Source organism: Oncorhynchus tshawytscha, linkage group LG20, assembly GCF_018296145.1.
Source record: "Oncorhynchus tshawytscha isolate Ot180627B linkage group LG20, Otsh_v2.0, whole genome shotgun sequence".
Taxonomy (NCBI): domain Eukaryota; kingdom Metazoa; phylum Chordata; class Actinopteri; order Salmoniformes; family Salmonidae; genus Oncorhynchus; species Oncorhynchus tshawytscha.
This window is the reverse complement of record NC_056448.1, coordinates 21,185,637-21,202,170: the sequence shown is the minus strand read 5'-3', so window position 1 is coordinate 21,202,170 and position 16,534 is coordinate 21,185,637. Positions and strand designations below refer to the sequence as shown.

At 43.7% G+C, this 16,534-nt stretch overlaps 2 protein-coding genes across 5 annotated transcripts; one reads left to right on the top strand and one right to left on the bottom strand.

Annotated features, from left to right (window-relative positions):
- Positions 1 to 341: 341 nt before the first annotated feature.
- haus4 (HAUS augmin-like complex, subunit 4) lies at positions 342 to 11,620 on the bottom strand. 4 transcript variants are annotated; one of them, XM_024380455.2, is made up of 9 exons: positions 11,473 to 11,620; positions 9,121 to 9,260; positions 8,181 to 8,312; positions 5,911 to 6,051; positions 5,359 to 5,455; positions 3,437 to 3,582; positions 3,223 to 3,353; positions 2,999 to 3,067; positions 342 to 1,146 (listed from the first exon to the last, which is right to left on the bottom strand). In XM_024380455.2, the coding sequence occupies exons 3-9, from the start codon at positions 8,259 to 8,261 to the stop codon at positions 963 to 965; spliced, it is 849 nt and encodes a 282-aa protein (XP_024236223.1). In that variant the 5' UTR covers positions 8,262 to 8,312; positions 9,121 to 9,260; positions 11,473 to 11,620; the 3' UTR covers positions 342 to 962. The 4 variants fall into 4 exon arrangements, with proteins under 4 accessions (XP_024236223.1, XP_024236224.1, XP_024236222.1 ...); XM_024380456.2 differs by lacking the exon at positions 11,473 to 11,620 and adding an exon at positions 11,209 to 11,363; XM_024380454.2 differs by lacking the exon at positions 11,473 to 11,620 and adding an exon at positions 9,612 to 9,964.
- LOC112219318 (endoplasmic reticulum chaperone BiP) lies at positions 10,920 to 14,952 on the top strand. The gene is made up of 8 exons (XM_024380452.1): positions 10,920 to 11,085; positions 11,684 to 11,834; positions 11,990 to 12,221; positions 12,365 to 12,615; positions 12,736 to 13,126; positions 13,268 to 13,505; positions 13,690 to 13,857; positions 13,972 to 14,952. The coding sequence occupies exons 2-8, from the start codon at positions 11,719 to 11,721 to the stop codon at positions 14,541 to 14,543; spliced, it is 1,968 nt and encodes a 655-aa protein (XP_024236220.1). The 5' UTR covers positions 10,920 to 11,085; positions 11,684 to 11,718; the 3' UTR covers positions 14,544 to 14,952.
- The last annotated feature ends 1,582 nt before the right edge of the window (positions 14,953 to 16,534 follow it).

The window sequence follows — 16,534 nt, the reverse complement described above, 5'->3', positions numbered from 1 at the left end:
CTGTCTGATCAAGAGAAGCTTCTCACTGTAACCAGTACCTGTAATCTGGTTCAGGTTATAAAACAATCTACCAGGGTGTTTACAAACACTACAGGAACAAGATCATCCACATGTATAGATCACATTTTTGCTAATACTGTAGAACGTTGTTCTAAAGCTGTATCCGTAAGCATTGGATGTAGTGAACACAAAATAGTGGCTAAATCTAGGATAGCCAAAGCTCGAAAAGCTGGGCCTAAAATATTGTATAAGAGATCATACAAAATATTTTTGCTGTGACTCGTGGATTATGTTAAAAATATTTGCTGGTCTGATGTGATTAATAACAAACATCCAGATGCTGCACTTGATGAATTTATTAAATTGTTTCTTCCAATTATAGATAAACATGCACCTGTAAGAACTATTAAGGTTCCATGGATTGATGAGCAATTGAAAAAATTGTATGGTTGAAAGATGGGGCAAAAGGAGTGGCTAATAAGTCTGTCTGCACATCTGATTGGCTGATTTACTGCAAATTGAGAAATTATGTGACCGAACTCAACAAAAAGTAGAAGAAACTGTATCATGAAGCCATCATTAAAATCATTAAATTATGGGCAGAAAGACAAATTCAACTCCATATTTCATCAAATTAAATGGTTTATTCATCACAAAACCATTTGATGTTGCCAATTATTTTAATGATTACTTCATTAGCAAAGTGGGCAAACTTAGGCAGGAAATGCCAACAATTACATGAAAATGTAGGATTCTGAATGTACTGTTATGCTATATCAGAACAACAATCAAGACAACACCAGGTAATCATACATTTTATAACAAAAAATAATCAAAACCATAATTTTACACTATGGAGATAGCTAGTGAACAAAAGTGTGAAGAGAATTCTCTTGAAAACATCCGGACAAGACTCTTAACTGTGTTTTTCTGAAACAGAACTGTCTGATGTCAATTCCGAGTTAGTCCGTGTGCTGAGAGAATTCCTTCAGAGCCCAACTCTTCGTGTCAATCTCCTGACGCAGTCTGGAATATTCCTCAGCTAGAGCCTCAAATTCCTTGCCAAATATCTCAAAGGATGACAGTTTGCACTCCACAGACTGCTTCTCTAACTGGGAGGCATTCAGCTCCGTTTCCAGCTTCTCCCTGCAATGAAGACACACAAGAACAAGGACTGAATGAGAGAGGCAGGTGTAACTACAATGAACAAAAATATAAAATGCAAGGAGACAGAGGAGACTCCACCTCCACCACGAGTAGCCAAGCAGCGAGCCACCAGGCCGCCTGCGCCTCCTCCCCCAGTACCCATCAGTGTGCCCCCCCTAACAGGGGATAACAGGTACATGTAGTGGAGTTACTTTTAGTCATTTCCATATTAATTCAACATTTACCAATCTTTTTCTTTGGCAACATCCATATATATGTATATATATATATATATATATATATTACAGTTCATACAAGGAAACCAGTCAATTTAAATAAATTCATTAGGCTCCAATCTATGGATTTCACATGGCTGAGAATACAGATATGGTCACAGATTAGCTTTTTAAAAAGTGTGGGCGTGGATCAGAAAATCAGTCAGTATCTGATATGACCACCACTTGCCTCATGCAGCGCAACATCTCCTTGGCCTGGAGATGATCAGGCTGTTGATTGTGGCCTGTTGTCTCACTCCTCTTCAATGGTTGTGTGAAGTTTCTGGATATTGGCGGGAACTCGAACATACTGTCGTACACATCCATCCAAAGCATCCCAAACATGCTGAATGGCCATGAAAGAACTGGGACATTTTCAGGTTCCAGGAATTGTGTACAGATCCTTGCGACATGGGGCCGTGCATTATCATGCTGAAACATGAGGTGATGGCGGCAGATGAATGGCATGACAAGGGGCCTCAGGATCTCATCACGGTATCTCTGTGAATTCAAATTGCCGTAGATCAAATGCAATTGCGTTCGTTGTCCGTAGTAGCTAATGCATGCCCATAACATGCCACCATGGGGCACTCTGTTCACAACACTGACATTAACAAACCGCTCACCCACACAACGCCATACACACTGGCTGCCATCTGCCCAGTACAGTTGAAACCAGGATTCATCCGTGAAGAGCACACTTGCATGCCAGTGGCCATCAAAGGTAAGCATCGGTTACGACGCCGAACTGAAGTCAGGTCAAGATCCTGGTGAGGACGACGAGCATGCAGATGAGCTTCCCCGAGACGGTTCTGACAGTTCGTGCAGAAATTCCTGGTTATGCAGACCCACAGTTTCATCAGCTGTCCAGGTGGATGGTCTCAGACGAGGTGAAGAAGCCGGATGTGGAGGTCCTGGGCTGGCGTGGTTACATGTCTGCAGGTGTTAAGCTAGTTGGACATACTGCCAAATTATCTAAAACTACGTTGGAGGCAGCTTATGGTAGAGAAATGAACATTAAATTCTCTGGCAACAGCTTTGGTGGACATTCCTGCATTCAGTATGCCAACTGCACACTCCGTCAACTTGAGACACAAACATTTCGCTACACCCGCAATAACATCTGCTGAACACGTGTATGTGACCAATAAATTTGATTTGATCTGTGGCATTGTGTTGTGTGACACAACTGCACATTTTAGAGTGGGCTTTCATTATCTCCAGCACAAGGTGCACCTGTGTAATGATCATGCTGTTTAATAAGCTTCTTGCTATGCCCCACTTGTTAGGTGGATGGACTATCTTGGCAAAGGAGAAATGCTCACTAACAGGCTAACAAGCTTTTTGTGAGTATGGAACATTTCTGGGATCTTTTATTTCAACTCATTAAACATGGGACCAGCACTTTACATGTTGCGTTAAAAATTTTGTTCAGTATATGTGGCCATGCTAGAAAAGACAGAAGCTAACTTCTTGATCCTGCTTTGTAGTATACCCCTCTGGTGTTGAGATCCCCAAGAGTGGTTGATATGATAATGACGTATTGAGTTGCTGGGCAGTGGAAGCATTTGACTCACCTTATTTTTTTATGGGCAGATATTGTGTCTGCTGTGTAGGTATCTAGCTGAATTTCCAACATCTCAGCTCTGTTGTGAAGACAGAGAGTTAAGTAAATGTAAAATATATATGGAAACTGAACATGACTGATTGACATGTATGAAAAACGAATTCCTAACATGGTGAATTGCATTTGAAGGATCCCAGTGTACAGTAGGCGTGTACACAGGGGAGACTATCGCACCTGATCTTCTGCATGATGATCTCACATTTGGCCTCAAAGTAATCAATCTTTTTCCTGTCCAGCTCTTTCTGGGCTTTCAGCCTGTGGTCCAGGATCAGAGACTGGAGAATCTGGATGCACCCTAACAGCTCCTGGAGAGAGAACACGTCGATTGTGAGTGAAGATCATAACATGTGAGACTAATACATCTAACCGTGTGGTGAGCTTCTCTTACAGAGAGGTAGCAGTGAGTCTGCCTTTGCAGCAGGGAGGCACTCTCACGGCTCTTCTCCTTCAGACTCTCTGCTCTTTTCCTTTCTCTCTCCAGGAGGCCAGACAAGCGAGACAGCTTCATGTTCTTCAGCCCTTCACTCTCATCCTCTGTCCAAGAAAGAAGAGGAGTGTTATGTTTCACAATTCACACAAATGAGCTGCTATGCCATAAAGCCAAAAACTGCCACATTGTGCCATAAAGCTAAATAAATACGGCCACATTTGCTAATGCCTGTCAATGTCCATTACATAATAAGACACTCACACAGTCAGAAGTAAGATCCTATATATACAGTGGGCTTCAAAATTACTGGCACCCTTGACTGGCAATGCACAAACAATATTTAAAAAATAAACTATATAATTATAGAGAAACTCAAAATACCAACATGTGAGACATTATTAATGTTTCAATGGAACCCACCAAAATAATTGATTTAATTAATTAAAAATCAACGTCTTCAAAATTATGGTTTCACAATTAATGGCACCCTTAAAGATTATTGTAAATAACATCTACCAAAATTAAACCAGGAATTAAATTCCACTTATTTATGTTTATCTAAGTCTTAAGGAACTATATTGAGGCCTTACATTACTTCCCGTTTCACTAGGGTATAAAAAATGAGGTAACACGCATGCAATATCCCTTTGTCATCCAACACCATGAAGAAAACAAAAGAACTGGCAGTTTAAAAGAGAATGATGGTCGTAGACCTTCATAAATCTGGTAATGGCGACAAGATCCACAAATCATGGAATATACCACTGAGCACTGTCAGGGCAATCATTTAAAAATTCTAAAGATATGGAACAGTTAAACCTCGCGGGTAGAGGACGCAAATGCATTTTGCCCCCAAGAATAGGGAGGATGGTGAGAAAAGCAACAAAATCCACAAGAATCACTGTGAAAGGATTGCAGGCCTTGGTGGCGTCTTGGGTTCACCAGGTTTCAAAAAGCACCATCAGACGCCACCTTCACAACCACAGGCTTTTTGGAAGGGTTGCCAGAAGAAAACCCTTGCTGACCCCAAGACACAGACACAAGGACTTGGGAGTTTGCCAAACGTCATTTAAATTATGACTGGAAGAAGGTGCTCTGGTCCGATGAGACCAAAATTGAACGTTTTGGTCAGATACATTATCGGAATGTTTGGCGTCGAAACAGAGATGCTTACAAGGAGGCACCACATACCCACAGTGAAATATGGTGGTGGGTCAGTGATGTTTTGGGGCTGTTTTAATTCCAGAGGTCCAGGGGCACTGGTTAAGATTGATGGCATAATGAATTCCACCAAGTATCATGCAATTTTGGCTGCCAATCTGGTTGCCTCTGCCAGAAGGCTGGGACTTGGCCGTTTTGGGTCAAGACAATGACCCAAAACATACCTCAAGTTCTGTGACAAAATCAATGTTCTGCCATGGCCATCTCAGTCACCGGACCTCAATCCAATCAAAAACCTGTGGGCTGAGTTGAAGAGGGCAGTTGATAAGCGCAAACCCAAGAATGTGAAGGATCTTGAAAGGATCTGCATAGAGGAATGGTCCAAAATCCCTCCAAATATGTTCCTTAACCTTACAGGAAAAGACCTCATCCTGTTGTCCTTGCCAGAAGTGGTGGCACTAAGTACTAAATGAGGTGTGCAATAATTATGAAACCTTGATTTTGGTGAAATGTATTTTGTATTAAATAATTGTATGATAATAATTAATAATAATTGTATTTCTCACATTGGTCATTTGAGTCTCTCTATATAATTATATTGTTTATATTTTTTTAAGTATTGTTTGTGCATTGCCAGTCAGGGGTGCCAGTAATTTTGGAGCCCACTGTATATATAGGCTACATGTCTCCGTTTTAGTAAAAATCTGATGTCTCTTTACCCCATTCAGGCTGATAGTAGGAGAGGACGCTGAAACATTTCTTCTTCAGATGCTTTTCTAGTTCTCTAGGCAGTCGCTGTTTCATTTTCCATACATCCTGTTTAGAGAAACATGAATCGTTCTAAGAAAATAGTTCATAAAACATGTTTAGTTTGTGTGGGAATGAGAGCAGTTACCAGAGCTGTAGAGAAGCAGTGTGTGTGTGATAGTGTACCTAAATATGAAAAGCACTCGCACATCTGAGATTACTTGTTGCAGGTGGATGGGAATTATTAGATAATACCTTGAAAGAAAAGAAAAAAACAATGCGCTTGCTAGTGCATCTACCATCCTCTGACTAGCTGTCTCGGCTCGAGCCATTAACTGTCCCTCTCCATCTTCGGGGGATGCAGCTTTCAAAGACTTGGCCTCTGTTGGTTGACCTTTCATGATATATTGCTGTTTTTTTTCTTCTCTTGAACCGCTTTTAGATTCTATGAAAGCGCTACAGAAATGTAATCAATTATTATTAATAGAGTTGAAGTATCAGGCTCACGGACAAAGAGTACCTACCTGCTCTTGTGGCATCAGCTCGAGGACCTGTTGGGCACTCAGTCCTAGAACAGGGGGCTGGTCCTGGCTGGCGGTGGCACTCGGGTTCAGCTGCCTGACACACTGGGCCACCACCAGACACTGCTCCACAGTTTCATAGAACTACCAGGGGAAAACCAGAATTAAGTTTATTCTAAGATTATACAGTACTTTGAATGATCAATTTCAACTAAAGTAACATTTTGGGAAATCAAAGTCACAATGGGTGGTTAAACTTCAATAATGAACATCTTAGTTACAGTGCATTCGGAAAGTATTCAAACCCCTTGACTTTTCAGCATTGTTACATTACAGCCTTATTCTAAAATGGATTAAATTGTTTTGCCCCCTCAATCTACACACAATACCCCATATTGACACAGCAAAAACAGGTTTAGGCATGTTTGCAAATGTATTTACAATAAACTGATATATCACATTTACATAAGTATTCAGGCCCTTTACTCAGCACTTTGTTGAAGAACCTTGAGCGGCGATATTAGCTTTAAGTCTTCTTGGGTATGATGCTACAAGCTTAGCACACCTGTATTTGGGGAGTTTCTTCCATTCCTCTCTGCAGATCCTCTCAAGCTCTGTCAGGTTGGATGGGGAGTAGCGCTGTATAGCTATTTTCAGGTTTCTCAAGAGATGTTCGATCGGGTTCAAATCTGGGCTCTGGCTGGGACACTCACGGACATTGAGACTTGTCCCGAAGCCACTTCTGCGTTGTCTTGGCTGTGTGCTTAGAGTTGTTGTCCTGTTGGAAGGTGAACTTTCGCCCCAGTCTGAGGTTCTGAGTGCTCTGAAGCAGGTTTTCATCAATGTCCTCTCTGTACTTTGCTCAGTACATATTTCCTTCAATCCTGACTCATCTCACAGTCCCTGCCGCTGAAAAACATCCCCACAAGCATGATGCTAGCACCTCCATAGGGATGGTGCCATGTTTCCTCCAGATGTGACGCTTGGCATTCAGGCCAAAGAGTTCAATCTTGGTTTCATCAGACCAGAGAATCCTGTTTCTCATGGTCTGAGAATCCTTCAGGTGCCTTTAAGGAAACTCCAAGTTGGCTGTGCCTTTTACTGAGGAGTGGTTTTGATCTGGCCATTCTACCGTAAATGCCTGATTGGCGGAGTGCTGCAGAGATGGTCTTCCTTCTGGAAGATTCTCCCATCTCCACAGAGGAGCTCTACAACTCTGTCAGAGTGACCATCAGGTTCTTGATCACCTCCCTGACCAAGGCCCTTCGCCCCGATTGCTCAGTTTGGCCAAGCGGCCAGCTCTAGGAAGAGTCTTGGTGGTTCCAAACTTCTTCCATTTAAGAATGATGGAGGCCAATGTGTTCTTGGGGGCCTTCAATGCTGCAGAAATGTTTTGGTTACCCTTTACCAGAGCTGTGCCTCGACACAATCCTGTCTCGGATCTCTATGGATAATTCCTTTGACCACATGCCTTGGTTTTCGCTCTGACATGCACTGTCAACTGTGGGACCTTATATAGACAGGTGTGAACCTTTCCAAATCATGTCCAATCAATTGAATTGACCACAGGTGGACTCCAAGTTGTAGAAACATCTCAAGGATGATCAATGGACACATGATGCCCTGAGCTCAATTTCGAGTCTATTCTAAAGGTATTTCTGAGACTGTAGCAAAGATAACCATTCCAACAGGACGACCCTAAGCACACAGCCAAGACAACGCAGGAGTGGTTTTGGGACAAGTCTCAATGTTATTGAGTGGCCCAGCGAGAGCCCGGATGTGAACCCAATTGAACATTTCTGGAGAAACCTGCAAAGCTCCCTTCCAACCTGACAGAGCTTAAGAGGATCTGCAGAGAAACTCCCCAAATACAGTTGGGCCAAACATGTTGCATCATACCCAAGAAGACTTGAGTCAAGGGTCTGAATACTTATGTAAATGTGATATTTCAGTTTTTTCTCTCTCCCCTAAACCTGTTTTTGCTTTTACATTATGGGGTATTGTGTGTAGATTGATGAAAACAACAACAATTTAATCAATTTTAAAATAAGGTTGTAACATAACAAAATGTGGAAAAAGCCAAGGGGTCTGAATACTTTCCAGATGCACTGTATATCATTTTGCATTAATGGGTGTAAGCTAAAGGGATCATACTACTACTGCTACAGTAAGTGTACTGTGTGCTGCTCTGCTAGACATGCAACAAGAATAGAGCAGACTAGAGTTCTGTATAGCTGAGTCAATTGGGCAAAGAGTATTGTTCTGTATTGTACCGTGTCGTCCTCTGGGGCCACAGTGGAGTGATGCTTTCTGACACAGTGCTCCTGGATCATCTCCTGCAGTAGCCTGTACATGCTCTCTGAGCACAGCCAGCTAAGCTTCTGTGTCTGCAGGTCCCTCTCAGCCTGGATTTAAACAACAATCTCAGCCATTTAAAACCATTCCCACAACACACACCCTCACACAGGGTAGTCCCAAGTCCAAGACATGGTCTTAATATGGCAGCTCAAATGACAACACTCCAGTACAGTGTAATAACACAAGTCTAATTTCTCACAGTAATAGAAATGCAATTGTATTATTATGAGATGGGAGAATTGAATGCTCCTGGATGTACCAGCATGTTTAAATGTGAGCCTGAGCCAAGCATTTGTTTAAATATTATTATTATTTCTTCATTACTTTTACCCCCTTTTCGCAGTATCCAATTAGTAGGTAGTTAGTCTTGTCTCATCGCTGCAACTCCCGTATGGAATCGGGAGAGGCGAAGGTCAAGAGCCGTGCGTCCTCCGAAACACAACCCAACCAAGCCACACTGCTTCTTGACACAATGCCCACCTAACCCAGAAGCCAGCCGCACCAATGGGTCGGAGGAAACACTGTGGACCTGGCTACCGTGCACTGCGCCCGGCCCGCCACAGGAGTCGCTAGTGCGCGATGGGACAAGGACATCCCCACCGGCCAAACACTCCCCTAACCCGGACGGCACTGGGTCAATTGTGCCCCACCCCATGAGTCTCCCAGTCGCGGCCGGCTGCGACAGAGCCAGGATTCGAACCCAGAATCTCTAGTGGCACAGCTAGCACTACGACACAGTGTCTTAGACCACTGCACCACTCGGGAGGTCACTTGTTAAATTCTTACAATATGTCTTGATATACTAAGGTTTGGATCATTTGTTGATGATAAGTCATGTGTGTGTCTGTGTAGTACCTTCTCCAGCTCTCTCTTCAGTGTGACAGTAAGGCCAGTGCGGTCCACATGCTGTGACAGCGTTGCCAGGAGCTTGCAGAATAGAGGATGCTGGGTCAGGTCTTCTTCTGTCAGCTGACACAGTGGGAATGAGGCAAGGACTGAAATACAAAGTTGTTACAGGAGAAAACATGCATAATGATTATGGTTTGATGTATGCTACCTCCAGGATGACACTACCATACTTCTCAAATTACCAAAACAAAAAGTATAGACTCGACAGCTAAAAAGTAGGCGATATACACTATTGTGTGTTAATCCAGTTACTAACAATGACGAGAACATCAGAAATAGGCTCAAACATAGCTACGACACTTTCACTTGTCTTTATTGCAGGCTGATTGCAAGATGGAAAACCTTGTTGATGCAAGTCGTCTGCTTTTCCCAGTGATGGAACACTCGCAGAATCATCATACGTGGACATCATCACTTGACCAAAGACCGCTCCTCACCTGACATACAAAGACGCTCCAGGATAAACGTAAGACGCTAATAAAAATAGTATATGATACCGGTCTACCGTTATCAAAAGCACACAAACTAGCCTAGCAAGCTAGCTAGCTGTCTTTTGTTGACAACGTTAGCTAGACGTCATCTGGTTCGTTGCAACAAAGCAGAAGATAGCTAATGTTAATCAGATTGTAAGGGTTGTTTACACAGGGTGTAGCAGAACATATTGACAAAACAAAATAAAATCGTTGGCGACCAAACTTGGATGCAAATAACAATTGACTGAGCTGAGCTAGCAACTTCCTTCTCCAGCTCCCGCGCTTCTGTCCAAACAGTCATCTGATTGGTTAATGCCACAAGGCATTCAGGGTAAAACAGGAAGGCAAATCATAACAGCAGCGCACAGTTCTAATAATACTTCAGTGCAGCCGACCCACCTCTGGTTACGTTCATATACACCTCAGGGGTTACATTTTTATCAGATATTATCATTTTTTTGTGAACAGATACAGAAACATGGCCTAGTTAAATAAAGGTTCCACATTAATATCCCCACGGTGTAACTAATGTACTAACACCTGATGTAACAATAACTTTCCAGGAATTATATAACCATTCTCACAAGAACATACATCTACTTCAGAGTATGTCTCATGTTATGCATAAACCATTGCAACATATTAGGGGTTAGGGGCTATGAGTAAAGCCTTGCTATTGTGGTCATTCCTTTCCACACACATGCAATTAAGCTGATGTAACTAATGTACAATTTACCTGATGTAACAACTAACTTTGATTACCTTAGGCTTACTCCTTTATACCTTCTATGACTTACTGACTTTTTTTTACACAGCTATGGTAAGCTCATGTAGCTTTTGTTCAGAATGGTTAGTCACTACTTCTATTGTAATAACATGGTAATTATCATGTATTACCACTGCTTTACCATCATGTTTTACAATTCACAACGTGGAACTAGTTTCAGTTCACTACTTCCCCTACACATATAATATTAGGCTTGGGCCTACTGTATTGTAGTAGACACTAGATTATAGTGGTCCTGAAATTGGAAAATGCCCCCCAAAAAACAGACATTTCAATGCACCAACTACATTTCAATGTACGACACCGGCATTCACATAATTGGGGTTAGACACATTGACAGGTAGCCTATCAGCATCGTACAGTAGAGCAAGAATCATTACGTTTACTTGACCAAACGTGTGCAAATCAGCAGAGGCCAGCATGCCTGGTGCTGCCAATGAACGCCTTCCAACGAACTGCTGTCTGACCAATGGGATGCCTCCACGATGGGTAAGAAGTGACAGTTTATAAACGGAGAGCGCCTTTCATTAAACGTAAATTTACCGACTCACAATCATAAACTAGACATATTTAAAGAACGTAATCTGTAAAGGAAATACCTTCAATTGAGATAATCCCCAAAATAAGACGCCATCGAGTTTCTTTGTAAAGGTATGTAAAATTAAACTTTTTGGCTAAGAATGGAGACTTAAATTACATGTCCGGGGTTGTATTTCACTTGACCATACAGCTAAACATGGAGTGTTTACATTTTTTTTAAATAAAGTACTTCACCTGTTCAATATGCTTCTGTCTGCCGTCAACTAGCGTGTTTGAAAATGGTTACCCAGCTAACGTTAGTTGTGCACGCCGTGTCTCAAATTGATCATGCAGCTGTCTAACGTTAACCACTAGTTAGCTGTTAACTAACTTTACCTTTTTTGGTAAATCGAGTTTCTTTTTGAACTTTTTTTTGCGTTTTCATTCATTTGGGCTCCTCTCCCCTGTAACTATTCCCCACGTCGTTGCTGTAAGTGAGAATGTGTTCAGTCAACTTACCTGGTAAAATAAAAAATTACCGGCATTCTTGGGCTCCACGCATATATGTGCTGCCCTGTGAGTCTTCGATGTCTCATTTGACACACTTCCGCATGCATGGTCGTGACTACACTAGAGTGCCAAATGGACTCATTCCGTTAGCTGTATAAGAATGACAGGCCTACACCGTGTACTGAGTAATACTAATTGTCTTGACTTTTTTAATTCCCAGAACTTCGAAGAGTTGCGTGAACACGCAGAATAGAGATGAGGCTTCTGTGTGTAGTTCTGCTGGTCACCGGCAGCGTGTTTGCCGATGATGACGACAAGAGGGAAAACGTTGGGACCGTGATTGGAATCGACTTGGGGACCACCTATTCCTGGTAAGAATTAATTTAGTGATGAAGGGCAAATTAATCTTTACTCTCATATGCTCAATCATTTGGCTAAATGACTATCATTTCTTGAAGTGAGGTGGTTGATACTTTCCATGCTTATTTCTCATCCATACTTCTCATCCATACTTCTCCTTTTCCAGTGTTGGTGTGTTCAAGAATGGCCGTGTTGAGATCATTGCAAACGACCAGGGAAACCGCATCACCCCATCGTATGTGGCCTTCACCGCTGAGGGGGAGCGTCTGATCGGTGACGCAGCCAAGAACCAGCTCACCTCCAACCCCGAGAACACAGTCTTTGACGCAAAGAGACTGATTGGCCGCGCCTGGACCGATTCCGCTGTGCAGCATGACATCAAGTACTTCCCCTTCAAGGTGAGCCTAACAAACACACTCCTGCCCAATAGCCTGAACACTGTAACTATGCAAATTACTACTTATTCAGCGTATAACTATGCTGAAGTAGTGCAGATTGATTTTAGAGTAGATGCTTAACTGTAGCTACTTTAATCCAATAGGTTATCGAGAAGAAGAGCAAGCCCCATATTCAGGTGGACGTTGGTGGTGGTCAGCTGAAGACCTTTGCTCCAGAGGAGATCTCTGCCATGGTTCTCACCAAGATGAAGGAAACTGCTGAGGCTTACCTGGGAAAGAAGGTCACACATGCTGTGGTCACTGTACCCGCCTACTTCAATGATGCCCAGCGTCAGGCCACCAAGGATGCTGGACTCATCGCTGGCCTAAAAGTCATGAGGATCATCAACGAGCCGTAAGTGTGTCTTCACAATGCAGGAACTGAAATAACATTACACGGACTAGTCCAATATTTCTTTAAATTAATTGATATTTGCCAAGACCATGCTAACATCTGTTCTCCTCTCTATTCCAGAACCGCAGCAGCTATTGCCTATGGCCTGGACAAGAAGGACGGTGAGAAGAACATCCTGGTGTTCGACCTGGGCGGTGGTACCTTTGACGTGTCTCTCCTGACCATCGACAACGGTGTGTTTGAGGTGGTGGCCACCAATGGCGACACCCACCTGGGAGGAGAGGACTTTGACCAGCGTGTCATGGAGCACTTCATCAAGCTGTACAAGAAGAAGACCGGTAAGGATGTGCGCAAGGACAACCGTGCTGTGCAGAAGCTGCGTCGTGAGGTGGAGAAGGCCAAGAGAGGCCTGTCTGCCCAGCACCAGGCTCGCATTGAGATTGAGTCCTTCTTCGACGGAGAGGACTTCTCAGAGATCCTGACCCGTGCTAAGTTTGAGGAGCTCAACATGGTGAGTTGGTCCTCTTCGTGACATCACGTACAACAGTCAAGACACTGCTGGCCCACTGACATTGGAATATCCAACTCAAATGATCACATTCATGTTCCACTTAATTGAACCTCATTAATTTGCCATTTTTTTGTCTTTCAGGACCTGTTCCGTTCCACCATGAAGCCTGTGCAGAAGGTGATGGAGGACTCTGACCTGAAGAAGACCGACATTGACGAGATTGTCCTGGTGGGCGGCTCCACTCGTATCCCCAAGGTCCAGCAGCTGGTGAAGGAGTTTTTCAATGGCAAGGAGCCCTCCAGAGGCATCAACCCTGACGAGGCTGTGGCCTACGGCTCTGCCGTGCAGGCTGGAGTGCTGTCTGGAGAGGAGGACACAAGTGGGTCTTGGTCAATGTGCTGATGCCATGCACTTCATACACTATGCTCAGTTTAGGCAGAGGTATCTTCACATTTCATTCTTTGTTTTTACATAAGGAAATGTAGGCTAGATGTTTCATGTCCAATTATGTATATCATAGCAGCTACATTTTCTATCACAACTAATGGTTTGCTGTCTATCAGGTGACATTGTTCTTCTGGATGTGTGCCCCCTGACCCTGGGTATTGAGACTGTGGGAGGAGTCATGACCAAGCTGATCCCCAGAAACACTGTGGTGCCAACCAAGAAGTCCCAGATCTTCTCCACTGCCTCTGACAACCAGCCCACCGTCACCATCAAAGTTTACGAGGGTAAGCGCCTTTGATTCATCACTGCCCCTTGTAGCTACCTTCACTAATGATGGGCGTGGCAATTTTACAGAACTTTGGCTCTTTTTCTAATTTTCTTCTTCGCTCTTCCTCCAGGTGAACGTCCCCTGACCAAAGACAACCACCTGCTGGGTACCTTCGACCTGACTGGCATCCCCCCCGCACCCCGGGGTGTGCCCCAGATCGAGGTCACCTTCGAGATTGACGTCAATGGCATCTTGCGCGTCACAGCCGAGGACAAGGGAACGGGCAACAAGAACAAGATCACCATCACCAACGACCAGAATCGTCTGACGCCTGAGGACATTGAGCGGATGGTCAACGATGCAGAGCGCTTTGCCGATGAGGACAAGAAGTTGAAGGAGCGCATTGATGCCCGCAATGAGCTTGAAAGCTACGCCTACTCGCTCAAGAATCAGATCAGTGACAAGGAGAAGCTGGGCGGCAAGCTCTCTCCCGAGGACAAGGAAGCCATAGAGAAAGCAGTAGAGGAGAAGATTGAGTGGATGGAGTCTCACCAAGATGCTGAGTTGGAGGACTTCCAGGCCAAGAAGAAGGAGCTGGAAGAGGTGGCGCAGCCCATCATCAGCAAGCTTTACGGAAGTGCAGGCGGTCCCCCTACTGAGGGAGAGGCAGAGGGAGATCAGGATCAAAAGGACGAGTTGTAGGGCTGTCTTGAGGGTCTCCACAGCCTACATGAGCAACTCTCTGCTTTCTGTTCTATTGCCCCTCGCCTCTCTGGTAGTGGCACAGATGTACATATTGGACTCATTGGACTTAAATGGTGAGAGGAAATGCAACCGTGATGAATCTGCTGGAAAGACTTCTGAAATATTGTTTAGAAGTGAGATGTTCACTTCGCTGTGTGGCGGAGGTATAGTCAGCCTGGATTCGAGGCTCGCTGCTGTTCTCAGGCAGTTTGAAAATGAGTTCTCCAGGGGAAGGGGTTGGGCGGTTCTGGGTGACAGGGTAACTGACATGTTCCCAAGCAATGTTAACAAGTTATTTATTGAATCTGGTCGTTGTAGAAAATCCTTTACTGTTAAGACATTGACATAAATGTTTCATACAAATGTCTTTGCTTTGCCTCTATTCCTCTGCATCAATTTACACATGACCACAAACTTGTAACCCTGAATGTAGCCTAGATGTTGGGCCAGCAATCAAAAGGTCGCTAGTTCGACTACCTGTGAGAAGACAGCCCCTGCGCAAGGCAGTTACCTCTAATTGCTCCAGGGTTGTGATGATGATGGCAGGTCCTGGCTGTGACCCTTCTGAGGGTGAGTGGGTTGGGATATGCAAAAGACACATTTCCAATTCGCACTTGTGTGGTTATACATACATGTGTGAAATGGGACAAATAAGCACCCACCACATTTGTAACTGTCCATAAGTAACATTGGCTGTGTGCAGCAGGTCTTTCCATCACCTCTGACCACAGAACATCAGTTAATTTCCCGATTGATTCTTTATTGAATTGCCACTTGTGGACACCTGGCAGGTGCTTGCTTTTATAACTTATACCTTAGCAACGCAACATGGCGATCTTGAGTTGCGGGGCTTCACACGCCTGGACATTTTGCATAGCTACTTGCAGCTATGTACGTAGAGTATAAACTAAGCTTTACTCCTAGTGTTGATCCAACATGTCATTGGCTGTGCAGCTTATGCATAGGGTTGGCTGTTTTTAAAGAGGTACTGCCTTTGAAAAGCATTGAATCCCTATGAAAACTGCCTAAGGCACGAGTCAGTTATTCTAGTGTCAAAATTGACTAGTGTAAATAGGAATTTGTCAGGCTTGTCAAATGGAGTTTGGGATATTAAGTGTGAGGTTGAGTTTTGATTTGAAGATGTCCATTTGCCCACTAACATGGGGTGAACGTACTCTAGTCAATTGGCAGGGAGACAGACCTGCCTGACTGTTTACATGAGACGCGTCATGCATTTTATTGGAGAAATAGTGCACCAAACACCTTTTGGCTGCGCAACTAAAACATCCTCAGCACAAACTGCAAAAATGAATTACAGATTTCAGAAAGTGAAATAAGTGTGTGTCATGGCGACAAAGCTCATTAAGCATATGTGGAATTGACCATGAAACACACCAGTGTTTCCAATGCAACAGAAAAACACGTGCCAATCAGTGTGTTCGGTGGCTAATTGTGCTTAACGTAGTTCTTCTTTTAACATGGACTTTGGAAAAAAAACATTCCCAAAGTCCATGTTGGAAGAAGCACTACGTTAAGCACAATTATTGGCCATTCAATACTTACACACTTTCTACATGCACACAGCATTTTCTAGAGCAGTATCTATGTCATGTTAGGAGTTACAACAGTCACTGTATGACCCCCTGAGTGTCCATCCCTCCAAACACAAAGGGAAGCTGTAGTGTCTCTGATGCTGGGGAGTTCTGGGCCCCCTCCACTGCTGCCCTCAGGCCTCACTCTCCAGGGCAGTACACACATGGAGTGGTCCAGTCTGTTGGGTGTCAGGTCCTCTTCAAACCTCAGCAGGGTCCAGTGTCTTTTGTCTGCACAGGATGGGAAGAGTTTAACGAAGTGCTCAAGGTGCATCAGTATTACAAAACAGTAAAGGTTTAAATAATGTATTATCTCCATATAAGATACATGCATCAATGCATTATTACCTCAGAGTA

Excerpts from the sequence above, each read along its gene's own strand:
- LOC112219318 (XM_024380452.1), top strand. The coding sequence starts at position 11,719 with ATGAGGCTTCTGTGTGTAGTTCTGCTGGTCACCGGCAGCGTGTTTGCC. Across the intron at positions 11,835-11,989 it reads TTGGGGACCACCTATTCCTG|TGTTGGTGTGTTCAAGAATG; the intron begins GTAAGAATTAAT and ends CTCCTTTTCCAG. Across the intron at positions 12,616-12,735 it reads ATGAGGATCATCAACGAGCC|AACCGCAGCAGCTATTGCCT; the intron begins GTAAGTGTGTCT and ends TCTCTATTCCAG.
- haus4 (XM_024380453.2), bottom strand. The coding sequence starts at position 9,586 with ATGATGTCCACGTATGATGATTCTGCGAGTGTTCCATCACTGGGAAAA. Across the intron at positions 9,261-9,516 it reads AGACGACTTGCATCAACAAG|TCCTTGCCTCATTCCCACTG; the intron begins GTTTTCCATCTT and ends TTTGTATTTCAG. Across the intron at positions 5,456-5,910 it reads AGCTGATGCCACAAGAGCAG|GATGTATGGAAAATGAAACA; the intron begins GTAGGTACTCTT and ends TTCTCTAAACAG.